The 14,030-nt window shown below is 48.5% G+C and overlaps 1 protein-coding gene across 2 annotated transcripts in view; it reads right to left on the bottom strand.

The window, feature by feature from the left end:
* Positions 1–7,649: 7,649 nt before the first annotated feature.
* Rpn13 (regulatory particle non-ATPase 13) overlaps positions 7,650–14,030 on the bottom strand; it is a 35,823-nt gene continuing 29,442 nt past the window's right edge. For both annotated transcript variants that reach the window (XM_065431042.1, XM_065431041.1), the window contains exons 8-9: positions 13,600–13,702; positions 7,650–7,928 (exon numbers count right to left, since the gene is read on the bottom strand). In XM_065431042.1, the coding sequence (XP_065287114.1) occupies positions 7,825–7,928; positions 13,600–13,702 (207 nt within the window). In that variant the 3' untranslated portion in view covers positions 7,650–7,824. The remainder of the gene's footprint in view (positions 7,929–13,599; positions 13,703–14,030) is intronic.

Here is a 14,030-nt window from a genome sequence, read left to right on the forward strand (position 1 = left end):
CGCTCCGCCGTCAACGTTGGGCTGCTTGTCGCGGGCAGCACCCAACTTTGGCCATCGCGCTTCTTTCTTTATGGTGGGCTTAACGGGTGATAAGCCGTGCTTTCCTAATTGCAGCACCGTCGGCTCGTCTTCGGCATCTGGTCGCTTTACTTTGTTCGTCTGTACAATGCTGTGAACGGCAACGGAATCCCTCTTAAGCGCGCGCCGCAACGCCCCGTCATCTTCGTCGTCGTCCTCGTCGTTGTCCTGGGGAACTTCAGCGCCCTGCGCCAACACTGCTGCTGTCCCCGCCTTTTCCAGGCTTAATTGCAGCACATCCTCCGAGACAGGTGCCGTGCTTCTGCCCAAGTTGTCGGTCGCTATGCCCTCTTCGGTCGTTTGGCCATTTGCCTTCTTTAGGCTGCCCTTTCGTGTAGCCTTCTTTTCGCGTCCATCAGCTTCTCCGGCGCCCTGCGTCGGCGTTGCTGCTGCTGCTGTTTTCTCTTCTTTTGCCAGGCTGCCTTTTAGCGGACTCTCCGGGCCGGGAGCCATACTTTTCTCTAATTCTTCTGCCATTTTGTCTCCTTCGGCCGCGTGGTGCTTCGGTTTTGCTTTCTTCCTACCCCTCTTCTTCGAGCCCTTTCGGTGGCCTCCCCTCGAACTTTTCCTGGTTCCTTTCAGTCGCGAGCCTCCGGTTTCCGAGAGTTTTTCGCGCTCGGTGTTCTTGCTTAGAGCTGGCAGTTCCGCGGGTATCTTACTCCCTCTGGCCTCCAGCGGTACATCGGACGTGAGAGCCATTTCTGTTGTTTCCCTTTGATCGCCACTAATGACCGGAGCCTTTTCTTCCTCCACTCCTCTCACCTCTCCTCCCTTTGTCCCAAGCTCGCCAGCCGCTCCTTCGTGCTGCTCACCTTGATCGAGAGCTTGCGGCACCCGAAGTGTATCTGCTTCACGAGATACGGCAGCTGCCCCAGCGTCGCCAGTCTCGACGTCTTCTGGCGACCTCTGCTCCACATTCACGGCTGTACTCTTGGCCTCCTCGTTGCCACCACGGTGAGCCGTCTGCTCGTGCAGTCTTCGAGCGGCTTCCCTGTCATCGCGAAGCCCTTTCTTTTCGCCCTCTTTCGCCGGTGGTTCTTCAGCCTTCAGATTACTGCCGGCGCTTTTCGCATCGGCCTGACTCTTCTTGCGGTGGGATGCCTTAGTCTTCGCTTTCCGGGAACCTCTGTGTGTCGTGGTGAGCTCGCTCTCCGTTCGATAATGACTGGTGGTCTTCTCAGTCGCAATCTCGCTCTTGCCTCCTGGTGCAGACTTTCGCCTTTTCCGGGATCTCTTGTCACGTACTTTTTTGTGCCGCTTGCCTTTAATACCTTTGTGGACGGAGCCTCTGCCGCTCTCCTTGAAATATTTCGTCTCGTCTTCGGGAGGGGAGACCGCTTGCGCCTCTTTGGCAGGTGTTTTCGATGTCAGCGATATATCACCGCGTTCCTCTCCTTTGCCGGCGCCTGCCACTCCCTCCCTCGCAACCCCCTTATCCCTGAGCGCTTCTTCCGCTGGCTCGGGAGATGTGGGAAATATGGGAACGACACTTTCCTTCCTTAATTTTTTCCGTTTGTACTCGGCGGCTGCTTGCCTACGACGTCCCGCGCCGGCCATTTCCCCGTCCTTCACTCTCCGCCGAGAGCTTTTGCGAACGGACTTGACGGTCACGACGTGCGTCAGGGACAACACCTTGGGAGCCCTTGACGTAACCTCCTCAGTTTTGGACGTGGCTACGTCGCTATCCTGCAAGGTTGTCGGGGCGGTAGCAGACGGGACCGAAGCGGTCGATCCCGGTGGTGGACGCACATTTGGGCACGCCCTTGGGCGCACTTCTATATCCACAAATACTTCGCGTGGATTTCGTCCGCGCATGGTAGAACCCGTCTCTCCGGTACCCGTCGATAGTGCCTGGTGGCGGCCCGAGCCCCTTCCGTAAAGCCGGCTCACGATGGTTCCGACTGTCGTCGAGATGCTCCTGAGAACGGACGAGTCCCGTCGGTGCTGGACGCCGCTGCCGCCTTCCACCGCAGTACATGTCGCAGAAGAAAGCTCGCCGACTCCTACAGACGTTTCGATCGTCGCTGGAGGCATCCTGGCGGCCGGTACAGGAGGCAGAGTCGGCAGCGACGTGTCTTGAACGGCTCCTTTCCTAACGCTCAGATCATGCACTTGTCTTCCAATGTCTTTCGGTAACTCGATGATGATGTCTAATTCCGTCTTGGGGCCACCCTTCGAAGGTGACTTTGCCCTCACGGCAAATGGGGGGCCTGCCCGTGATTGACGCCTGGGTGCCCTATTCATGGCTTCGACGGCGACGTAAGTCGAGTCTCCCATGGCCTTCTGCAAGTGGCCTGGAGCGCTAAGATATCCTTTGCTCGTGGACGGCCAGGCCGCAGCACCGGAAAGAACTCGCTGCCTAGGGACAGGGGAGCTTCCGCTACGTCGACGGTCGTCGGCTTCCAGTTCGGCGCGCGCTAAACTCGCACGACGACGCGGTGAGGCGCGCGGACGTTCGGCCGCGTCGTCAGACACACAACGAGTTCCGATGGGAGCCGTCCGGTTCAGCCAGCGTGGCGCGGCCTGCGGTGTCGCCGCGCTCCGTGTCGGAAGTCGCGGAGGCGGACTCGGCGTCTTCGACCGGAGGCCAGAGCTGGTGCCCAGTTCGGCGTAGTGCGAATCCATCGGGAGGGTCGTGAGTGGGCGGCACCAGGGCGTCGTCGAAGCCAGATTAAGGGGCTTCGGCTTTCGGTGGAACGCGGAGAGCGCGCGCTCGACCGCTGCTGAAGGTTCGTCTTCTTCTGCGTCTTCTCACTGGTGACACGGCGCGTGCCCGCAGCACGCGGGCATTGCCCGGCATTTGCGACGGTAAAGAATAATGAACTTTTTAGAGCGCAGCTCTTTGGCGTCCGTTCCTGGGTTTCGCGTCGTCGTCGGCGTTGTCGGCCTCGTAACCAGCTCCGCCCCCCTTCGCTGGAGTGGGCATGGGAGTGGGAGACGAAGGACGCGAGCCGCGAATGGCGGAGACCAATGAGAGCGGCCCCTTCAGTGACGTGCGCGCGCGATGCTGGTGTCATGCGGACCCTCCTTACGGCTCGATGCGCACTCGTGTCTGGTCTCAGCCGATCCGCTCGTTTCGTACTATCGTCTGCTCGCGCCAAAGCTCTCGCCCACGCCTGTTTGGTTCTGTTGGGTCGGTCTCGTTCGCGCTTGTTTTGGTTGTTATTGTGTGAGATTGTTTCTTAATCTGATTGTATGCGCTATGCGAATTGTATAGTACTTTCTGGAAGCCATGCGGCACCAGCGATCACACTGGAACCTTTGACGAGTCATGTATAAACGCCGGCTCGCTTGATCCGCAGATCAGATTTTCGACCATTACCGACTCTGCTACATGTCTCTCTCAAATTCTTTGCTTCAAAATATCGCGAAATGGAAACACGTATAGAGCTGCGCTCAAATTTCGCATTAGGGAGTATCGTAATCGTCGGATAATTTTTTTTACCTTCAACGGATCTAAGTTAAAATCTTTTCCCTAGCTGTTCTTCAGCTAACAATTACTGGTCAAATCTTGCCGTATAACCCCATTATAGTACCACGCAGAGGATCGAGCTATACTTCAGGTGGAAGTCTGCCGAAGAAACAAAATTTATGAAAGACAGAAAGAGAGAGGGAGATGATGCATAGAAAGACAGCTAGGAGATCAACCAGAGGTAGTTCCTGTTGGCTTCCCTGCACGGGGGGAAGAAGTAGGAGGATAAACATTTAGTCAATTTTGCACGCTTTAGGTGTATTAATTAAATTATGGGGTTTTACATGCCAAAACCACTTTCTGATTTCTGATCTTCGCGCACGTACGTGAAGATGCGCAGCTAGTCTGCACGTACGGTCGCAGGGCTTTGCAGAGTTTGGGTTTCGCGTACAGTGGAAAAAGCATTTTACCTCCTTTTAGACAAAGTGGTAGCAACGAGACATGAATGCCACAATTCAGTGAATTGCCACGATCTGTCGGTCACTCCGCAATCTCTACCGTGAAACATGAACAGCGTGTGTAGCATGAACATCACTCAGCAGTAGGAAAAAGAGTAATGAGTTGATATATCGCATCATGCACTTTACATCAGGACAAATGCGTTATGACAAGTAAGATAATTGCATGACCAGATCTCGCTTAGTTTTACGCGGCCAGGGGTGTTCTTTAATATGCGGATATTATGCCACTACGGTGAATTCATTTCGTCTCACAATTAAATAGTCGGCTTTCGTACTTTAATTCGACGCCACATACTAAAATCTAAAATAGGTTATTATATATGAGAGTCATGTGTGATGCGGCACTGTCTAGACGCTCCCACCGCGGCTCGAGGCAGCCGCGAAGAGCTACGACCGAGACGATCAGCTCTGGGCCGTCCAGCAGGTCCTCGAGGCGCTCGAAAGGCACGGACCCAGCGAGCCGGCAACGGCGAGCGGAGACCCGCGCCGAGTAACGGCGACTTCGAGGATGACGTAGCACAGAACACCTATACGTAGGCCCTCGTCGGGGCGCGCGAGCGCCCAACTGCAGGCACAAATAAAGTTGGCTCCAATCCAATCCAATGAAGACGCAAGTCATAAGACTGAGTTGAAAGGCGGCTATCATTATTCACTTTCGTTATTCACAGTGGCTTTAGCTTGACACAAGATAGTGAGCCACTATTAACTGAAGTAAAACAACCCAATGATTTTAGCTCCTCAAGTAATTACAAGTTTGTCGCATCGCTAGCGTGCGGGTAACTGCACCAGGGCACTAAAAAAATGCTGGCTCTCCCGTAAATGACAGCAGACGTAAGTAAGCATGAAATGGCTACCAGCAAAGCAGATTGTTCGGAGATGATACTAGCCACAATCTTAAAACGGGTATAGTGCACGTTCGCAACGGCACACCCCACCACACCGCACTACGCCCTACTGGGCACTGGTCGATGGACGCGGTAGTTTCCTGTCAGACAGAATCTCACTACAAGTCTCGTCTCCGTCACAGCCATTCGCGGAGCGCCGGACACGCCGCGGGACTCATGGACCGCTGGCATTGAAAAGGGCACTCAGCGCCAAAAGATGACAATCAAGTATATAGTGCTGTGTATCCTCTTTTTGAACGTCGCTATTGGAAATGACACATAAAACTTCAGATTACTAGAAGTTACAGCTTGAGTGATATTGTGAACAAACATTGGGAGGAACTCAGAAGCAACATTTTCTGTAACTTGTTAGGGAAATAACTAGCGTATGTAATGCGGTCTTGTCTGGTTGCCAGAATGATCTCGTCTAGTTCTCGCAACCTGCCCGGATGTTTTCGTTTGAGTGCCCGGATAACGGCTCTGGCTTTTGGCTAAAGGTAACTTGGAGTTCGCCGACAACGGCAGCTAAAAGCATTTCATGCTTAATAACCTCGTCTGACGCAACCTGCTAAGCCTATTAACGTACTGTCACTCACAGTGGCCTAACTTGCTGAATTGAACTCATTGGCTGTTTGCATTTCAGGGTGAATGAAAAGAAACAGAAGTGCAGGGCTGTGCATACTCAGAGTGCGCATTAACTTGCCAATTTACCTTCATTTTATAGAAGCACAGACATCTTTAAACCACTGAGATATTCTCAGAGAATGCGGTATTAACTTGTACCACAATATAACAGAGATAGGCGGAAAGCAAAGAAAACATACACAAAGAGCCCCAAAGAAGTGGCCGAAACAGAGACTGTGTCCCTGAGCGCCAGCCCCCTACTCTATGACACAGCTTGCGTTACCTTTAATTAAATAGAAATGTTCTGCACATTCCGTGCAAAAATGTGCCATTGGAGGCCAATATAAAATCACTTCACTGCAGCCAGCGCGTATCATTACCAGAAGAAAAGGCTAACTCATTCACAGCCGAACGCCGCTGTGTATACATATCAAAGAGCGCCATCGACTGCCAATCCAAACTAACACCGCCAGGGTGCTGCCACCTGTAGTTCGATCTCGTGGCAAATAGACAAAGGGAGCGCTGCTGGCAGCATCTTGTCCAGCAGCAGCAGTAACGTTACTCCCACAGAAGAACCTCCCTTTGCCGTATGAGTGTAGTATAGCCACACCACACCTTCACAGGCCTGTTTCGGAATCAGCCGTCACTCAATGACTAAATGTAGTGGCATGAGGGAGATTCGAACCTAGAACCGCAAGTACAGGAACTTGATGTGGTACATACCTTAAAGTGGAGTTGGCCATGTCATGGCCATGTGTCTACTAGAAATTTGGTAAGCCATGTATATCATACAACATGTAACTGGTGGTATAACTGACTGGGTGTCAAACGAAGGGTATATGCAGTCAAGAGTGGCACGTAACTTGGCACCTCTGAGACCTTTCGTTATCTGATGTGCAATGCAGTAGTCATTTGCTGCATCCGCAGTCAGTCATATTTCACTCCAACAGGAATATACAATATTACAGTGCCTCTAATACGACCCCCGCAAACCTAAATCTGGATCGCATTGACACATTTAAATATTTAGGGGTTGTTGCAGAGAACAAATAAATGCTGTCTGCAGAAAACTAGACACTCCGGCCCATTCCTGGCCCTATTTTCCTCATTCACAAAGTAGAAACGGTATTGCAGATCAAAAAATTGTTTTAGACATTTTCAGACATTTCCCAATTGAACTGCTATGAGTATTAATACTTCAGATAGTAGGCTTTCCATTGCACTAAAAAGAAAAAGAAAGGGAAGTTTGAAAATCAGTTTTCAATCCCTCTAAAGGGACGTTACAGGGACCCAATCGCATCCCAGAAGAAGAATGGAGCTCTGCCACCCAGAGCTCAGAACCTTCACATCAAATGTGGGCTGTCCAGAGAGCCCACGATTCAGCACTTAGGCTCTGCCTACCAGTCCCGTCGTGGGCGCGGCCCGCAGCTGTGCCCTAGGGCAAAGCTTCTCAGGACCTTGTAAATAAAGTTCTTTGTCTATCTGTCTGTCTGTCTGCCTGCCTGTCTGTAAAGGGACACTAAACAGAAAAATGATTTCTTCTGCATCAATAAATTACCTTTCTACAACACCAAAAACACAACTCTTACCATAAGACTCATGGTAAGCCAGAAAAAGTGCAAGAAAAGATGGGTGGCGACGCCTCCATGAAGTTCCCGCACATGGTTGCTGCGACGTCAGATTTGATGACATCTTCTAGGGCCAACTTAATTATACAGCGGTACATACCGACTACATTCGTGTTCTAAAGCAACCAAATATTAAACATGGCAAGTTTTGGGAACCTTTACTCAGCCAACGCGGCACAAATGCAAAAACATACTTTGGAATCCCCGACGTCATACTGATGTGCCAGGGTCGCGGTTTAGGCGCGAAATTCAAGTACCGAGACTTCGGCCTTTATTTTATTATTATTTATCACTTTTATTATTATTTTATTATCACTATTATGTTGAAATGACTGCCTGCAGGGTTCTCAAACAATGCTTTATTAGTCTATATTGATTTATTTCGCTTTAGTGTCTATTTAAGCTTGCTTATATGTTGAAAATGTGGGGAGTTTGACTGCTTCAGCAATTCTCATGGAGATTTGCTCCTGAACAGTGAACAGAGAAAGTTTCAATACAGAAGTGAATGTCACCATAATTTTTTTTTTGCTTTATTTGTAAAGCACTTTTAGACAAATGTCTGATGGAGAAACAGCTCGAAGGGAAAGAAGTGATGTTTTGAAAAGGTTGGTTAGTGTCTCCCATCAGTGGTGACCTGAAACGTCGCCATGAGCAAACAATTTGCAGAAAGGGCCTGTTCAGTCTAGTCCCATGTCTTCGTCGACGTTCTCGTCCTTCTTTGGGGACTTCGCATCCTTTGCAGCCTTCGACGCCTGTAGGGCTTTCACGAATTGAGCCATGTCTGAAACGCACATGGAATATTGTACCTGAGCACAGAAACTTGCATTCACACTAACATTCACAAGCAAGGTCAATGATGCTCGTAAGAATAAAGCCACTTCAGACATATGGCAAAAAAAAAAAGAAAGCACTGACAGATGCCATATCTCCAGTGCCCAAATTTTGTCCTGCTTCGCTGCTTTTATGCAGAGGGCAACTATTTTCAGATATTGCCTAAAAATATAAGTGATCAGCCCTCTGACATTGTCCACTTCCTGTTCCTTGGGAAGGCCTTGGGAAATATCAGTTTATCCAAAACTCTTAGTTACATTGAAGTACAGCAGCAGATGATGCACCTGCCATTCATAGCACGCCTTCTAAGAGCACAACAACAAAATGTTGAACCTTGACAAACACAGATATAAAGGAATTACTGCACATAACAAAGTAAATCTAATGAACATCATAACCAAGGTATTTGTGTACTGGATGCCATTTGTTAAAGAAACTACAGTCAAACCTTGATATATCGAACAGCGCAGTGATCGCGAAGTAGTTCGATATAGCCCGAATTCTACATATAAAATCGTGTAAAAATAGGTAAAAAACCTGCACAAATCAATCAATGAACCAATCATGGTGCAGTAAATACTAACTTGAAGCTTCACTCATAGTATTTATTTCTTTGGCTGAAAGCCGCATGCTTAACCAGGGCATCCTACACATAGTGAGGATGGCACAAGTGATATCCACAAGTCATAGGCCGGTGCCTTCTATTGTGCCGCGGTAGCGGCATAGAAGGGCCAAAGCAGCTACAGCCTCAGTTGAAGTCAGGAGCGAAGCAACATCAGCGCTTACAGGATCAACCTCGGCAGCATCTTCGTTTGGCCACTACTTCTGCTGCGATCTCCACGTCCGCCAATCGAAGCATTTTGAAACACTGCCAATAAGAAAGTATTAAAGGGTCCCTGAAACGGTTCGGATAAATTTTGTAGACGTGTAGGGTACAGCTTAAGTAGAACATTCGCACCACAATTTAATTGAAACGTTACATATTAATGGAGCTACAAGCGATTACAAGTTACCCTCCTCCCTAGCCATACTTTTCCTCCTGAACTCGTTCGCCGAGCAATCGGGGTTAAGCTCCGCCTTCACTGGTTCTGCATCACGATGCAACGTCACATTGTCCATTTCCAGTTGTTTTGGAGCCCGCCCCTGCCCGCGCGAAACGTCTCCGCTAGCGGCTTGGCCGTCAACCCCAAGCGAGAGCTATCGAAGCAGCGTGCGTTGCGAGCATTCTGTCGTAGCGCCGAACGTGTCTGGTATTCCGGTAATCACACACACGCAGAATGTTTCGACGTAACGGTGAAGACATAAAATCAAGCTGATAAACAAACTTTAGCGTAGACGTACGTGAGCTGCCTGATCGGTCTCCACGGTCCAGCCACTCGTTAGCGCAGAGCTTAACCAGCCAAAGAAAGAGCTAACATTGCTCTAACCAAGTGTAAAACATTTTAAACATTTACAAAAACAATGTGTTAACGATTACACTCCTGCGAAAAATTTACACCAGCAGCAAAGAAGAATACATTTTGTTACTGCTACTGTGTGTGGTTGAGCTTTGTGCCACCAGGTGGCTGCACCGTGCAGACGACTCACATTTGCGCTTCTGTTCATCCCCTAAAACGACACGCAAGGAGACACAGCCAGGCCCTATACCGGACTCGCGAAATGCTATTGCGTTAGTAATCTTCCGGTGTAAAGTGACGGTTTGCAGTCCACAATGCAACAAAGTCGAATCATAGCGCTCGCGAAAAGACAGACCGACACTGACTGCAGAGCTCTCGTCAAAGACGGAGCACGTTGTAACACAAGCAGACAACACTTGCTGTGTGCCGGAAGTGCTTAAGTGTACTGCAAAATTGTTTTATGCATTCTATTTATGTTACCTTATTTTTATAAAAACAAATGAACTAACATTCCAACTATTACAAAACATAATTTGTTTAGCATAAAGTTGGAAAAATTATTGATCACGCACCCTGGTCAGCCAATCAGATAGCTCGCCCCACTGACGTCATATGGGTGATTTCTGTCATATGGGTAGGGGCGGCTTAAAATTCCGTCGAACAGTGTGCTGCGATCACCAGCGATGTGCATTTTTAAAGCCTTATATAAATTACACACTTTACGCAGAGCACTTACATGCGTCAATTAATGATCAGAAGGACCTACTCTAACGACTCAGTACGTTTGTAGAAAATCATCAAAATCGTTTCAGGGTCCCTTTAAGTGGCGTCTGCCAAGGCGTCTACGAGTGAGCCCAGTCAGCGCACACTGCCACGTGTCATTGTGGATGTAAACCGCAAGTCCTCGCAAGACGCGGCAGATGCAGAACGCGGCACCGAGGTGGAGTCAGTGCGGCAAATGCAATGCATCATTGACGTTGTCGAACTAGCTAAGCTGCCGCATACGTATACCGCTACATTCAAATGGCACCCTCTGCGTGACCGATGTGTGCAGCTATAGTGCGCTGCAGCCGGGAACGCCCATCGCGCCACCGCTATATTCGAGGGTGTTGGGGGAAAGCTCACCACCTGCCAACAGAGCACACGTGGTCTCGGGTAGAGTTCGATACATCCATTTCATGTCGGACCCCATTCGAAATAAAAAATTTTAAATGCGTGTGATTTTCCAGGCAATATAGAAAGTGTTCGATATATGCAATATAGTGAAACAGCGTTACTACAAACACCCCACTAACAAACTTTTCAGATTAACAAACTTTTAAGAAATCCCCTGCTGGCTTCTTATAGTTGCAATGTAAAAATATTTTAGTTCTACGAACTTCAGAATACCGAACTTGTCAAAATAATGTTCGTTATTCAGTTTCTCTGTGATGTTAACGCCTCAGTACTACGAACTAATATTCCGAGATCTGGGGATTCTTAAGATTTCTCTGTATCCTTCACGGCAGCTGAAATGGTAGGCTACCAGATGACAAGACACAGAGCGGACATTACGGTTCATGGGTTTAGAAAACTTGAGAGAGCGTCTGCGAAAAAAAGAATGCGGGTGAGGAGGCAACGATGCATCAGGTTTTGAGAGCGCATGCTCCACCCAGAGAAGTGTCGCCTAGCAACGGTGGCACATCTCTTCCTTCTTTCACCCTTCTTTCTGTGCACATTTCTTTCTTTCACGCTTCTTTCTGCAGCCATACTAGCTACACCTTCGCTGAAACGTGACCTCCGTACTTGCAGGGAGGCCACAAGGTTGCACTTTTCATTTTCCAGATGGTGTCATTCGCGTGCACTTGTGCTTTCACATACATAGTTCAAGTGTCTGCCTTGAGCAAGACAGTTGCGGTGTCCACAACAATAAATTTGAAAACAAAGAAAAAGCAAGAAACATTGTGCTTTGGAGGCGACACGGAGCTACCTTTTTGTCGGTAGTTTTTTCGGCATGAGTGTTTGCGCACATCACTCTTACTATACGGTGTTTCGGTGGTGTATGGTGGCAGAATCTACGGAAAATAGCAACCACGTATGCCAAGAGTCAACAGCGATGTTTTCATGGATAGCTCATAAGGTGACAACTTATGAACTGACAAGTTGATGGGTGGAATGGTTAAATTTGGGGCTTTCACTATAACAATCTTTCAGAATAAACAATTTACTGCAGTCCCCAGATGTAGGTTATATCGATATTTCACTGTAATTCAATATATCTGTGTTTGATACGTTGAGGTTTGAATGTATAAATGCCCAAAGCAGGCATTCGACCACTCATAGGAGCATAGAAAGTGTGGCAACACCAGTGTACAAGGTCGCCTATCTCGGTTGGTCACGTTTCTTCTGTACAACCCACTCCTCTCTATAAGGTGTCTACCAAGTTAACATTTTCGATTTCGCTGAGGTTTCCAGGTTTTCCCTGAGCAACGCAGAACTTTATTTTATCAAGACAGGCTGACACCACGTCGCCCGATGCTGTCACTCTGAAGAAAGCACTTTAAGAAATAAAAAGAAACTTAATCCAGTTTGAATAGTAAGGAGTAGTGTTTACTTTAGTCAAAATAAGAAACTGAAGGGAAAGGATAGTAAAACGCACATCTTTGAAAAAAATGATAAAGCCCATTGAAAATCGAAGCGAACATTTTCAAAAGAGATGCATGCAGAAGCAAATATTTTTGAAAATTAGCTATTTCTATGAAGTAATCGCAAGATCATTGGTATTAGGCCCAAACTTTGTCACTAGTCAGATTTCCTCAGCAGCTGGAAAGTCAACCTGAACTGTCGTCGCATACTCTCAGCCTGTGCAAAATGCCTCAGTGTTGCCTTTCACTGCTTTAAAGAGTTTATTTTGATTTAGCTAAGGGACACCTGCATCTTGGCTTCAGCCAACACTGTTTTTTTTAGCTCAAGCTCAATGCGACAGTCATTTCTGTTCTTGTCCTCGTTCCTGCGCACGTTTGCCCCACGGACCTTCTGAAGCATCCTCTTGGTCAGTTGTAGTCAACGTCCGATTTTTCGGACTTCCTAAGGGCCACCAAAACGTCCACAAAATCAAATCAGGCACTCCGAAAAAATGAATGCATGTCTTTTACTCCCTAAGAGCTCAAATCGTCACAGGTACGTCCGAAAAAGCTCTGAAGGCCTGCAGTACACTTACCAGGTGTATCGGTGCTCGTACTGTGACAGGAGACAGCGGGTGCACGCGTGTATAAATATGCAATGCATACTGTGTCCCATGACAATTGTCCCTTCCCACACTTGTAAAGCTTCACCACAGTACTTGACGTACGCTTCACCACGTAACATCACTGAGCTGAGGCGAATGCACCATTCTCTCTAAGCTTCGAAGCCAATCGCGAGGATTACAGAGGCGGAGTAGGCGCCATAACTGACAGCGATGAATTCTTTCAATGAAAAACACAGCCCAGGACGGCAAGAACCTTAATAGCGAACGTCGAAGCAGCTAGGCCTCGCGTTGCTGCAGTGGTGGCTACGACTGCCAGTGGATCTGCATGCGAGAGAGCTGGTTCAAGGCGGCGAGATAACCAGAACGGCGGTGTTGGCTTTGATTAATGCCATTTCGGACCTGCAGTCACGGCAAAAAGTCCGGAAAATCGGAGAGCGAAAGGTTCTTGCATCTGATATTACAGTCGTTCTTATACATTGACTCTACGGGGCATGTAGTAGTGCCGTAAAGCCGTCCAGGCATCTCCCAAAAATCGAGCGTCAGGCAAATCAGTCATTGACTCTACACTGGCAACTCCTCCAGCCGACGACATGGCATCGAAGAGAATTCGTTATGAATCCTCTCTTTTACTCGAGCCAGCAGCAGGGGGACTTTCGTTCCCTTTCAATAATATGACAGCTAATTTTCCCTGATGACCGCTGATTTTCCGATTGAAGCAAAAATTCCACGCATTTTCCCCGAGTATTTCCAAACTCCCCAAGAAATTCCAGTTTTCCCGGTTGCTAGACACCCTGTCTCTATAGATGCCCTCGGAGCCAACAGGGTAACTGAAATAAATAATGCAGCCAACCCTTCCAGCAGCTGTTACACACCCCTTCTACACTGGGTTATGAAACACAATGGGACGCAGGTGGCAGCGTGGCAGAAAAACACACTAGCAATGTGCACCTCAACATCTCTGCAACTGAAAACACACGAGACAGTGACAAGCTCACCTCCAGAGTTTGCAGCTGCAACAACACTGTCGTCCATACCAAACTGCTGCATCAGGGGCCCCAGCTGCCCAGACTGCAGTGCTGTGCTGAACATGCTCAGTGCCTGTGTGGAAGGCAAGAAGATTCACGTTCAGCTGGGAGCAGCGTTTGATCGAGCATGATCAGGCAATAGCACACAGACGCACACAGACACAAGCACCGTAGCACAACAAATGCCATTTGCTCATGTGTGATAAGATTGCTCATGCCTCTGCACACAAAAGAGAGCTCCAGCTGCTACAATGAAACAAAGCCGCAGCTGGCAACATTGTAAAAAATTCAGAGGAGCACTCAAACCTTACCGCACGTTTAGAGGGCACTTGCAGGAAGTAAGGGGGCCTTGCTCAGATTTACTCCATGATTATAAAGGCAGCAAGAAGACACATACCAGT

This window comes from Dermacentor albipictus, chromosome 3 (genome assembly GCF_038994185.2).
Source record: "Dermacentor albipictus isolate Rhodes 1998 colony chromosome 3, USDA_Dalb.pri_finalv2, whole genome shotgun sequence".
Classification (NCBI taxonomy): Eukaryota; Metazoa; Arthropoda; class Arachnida; order Ixodida; family Ixodidae; genus Dermacentor; species Dermacentor albipictus.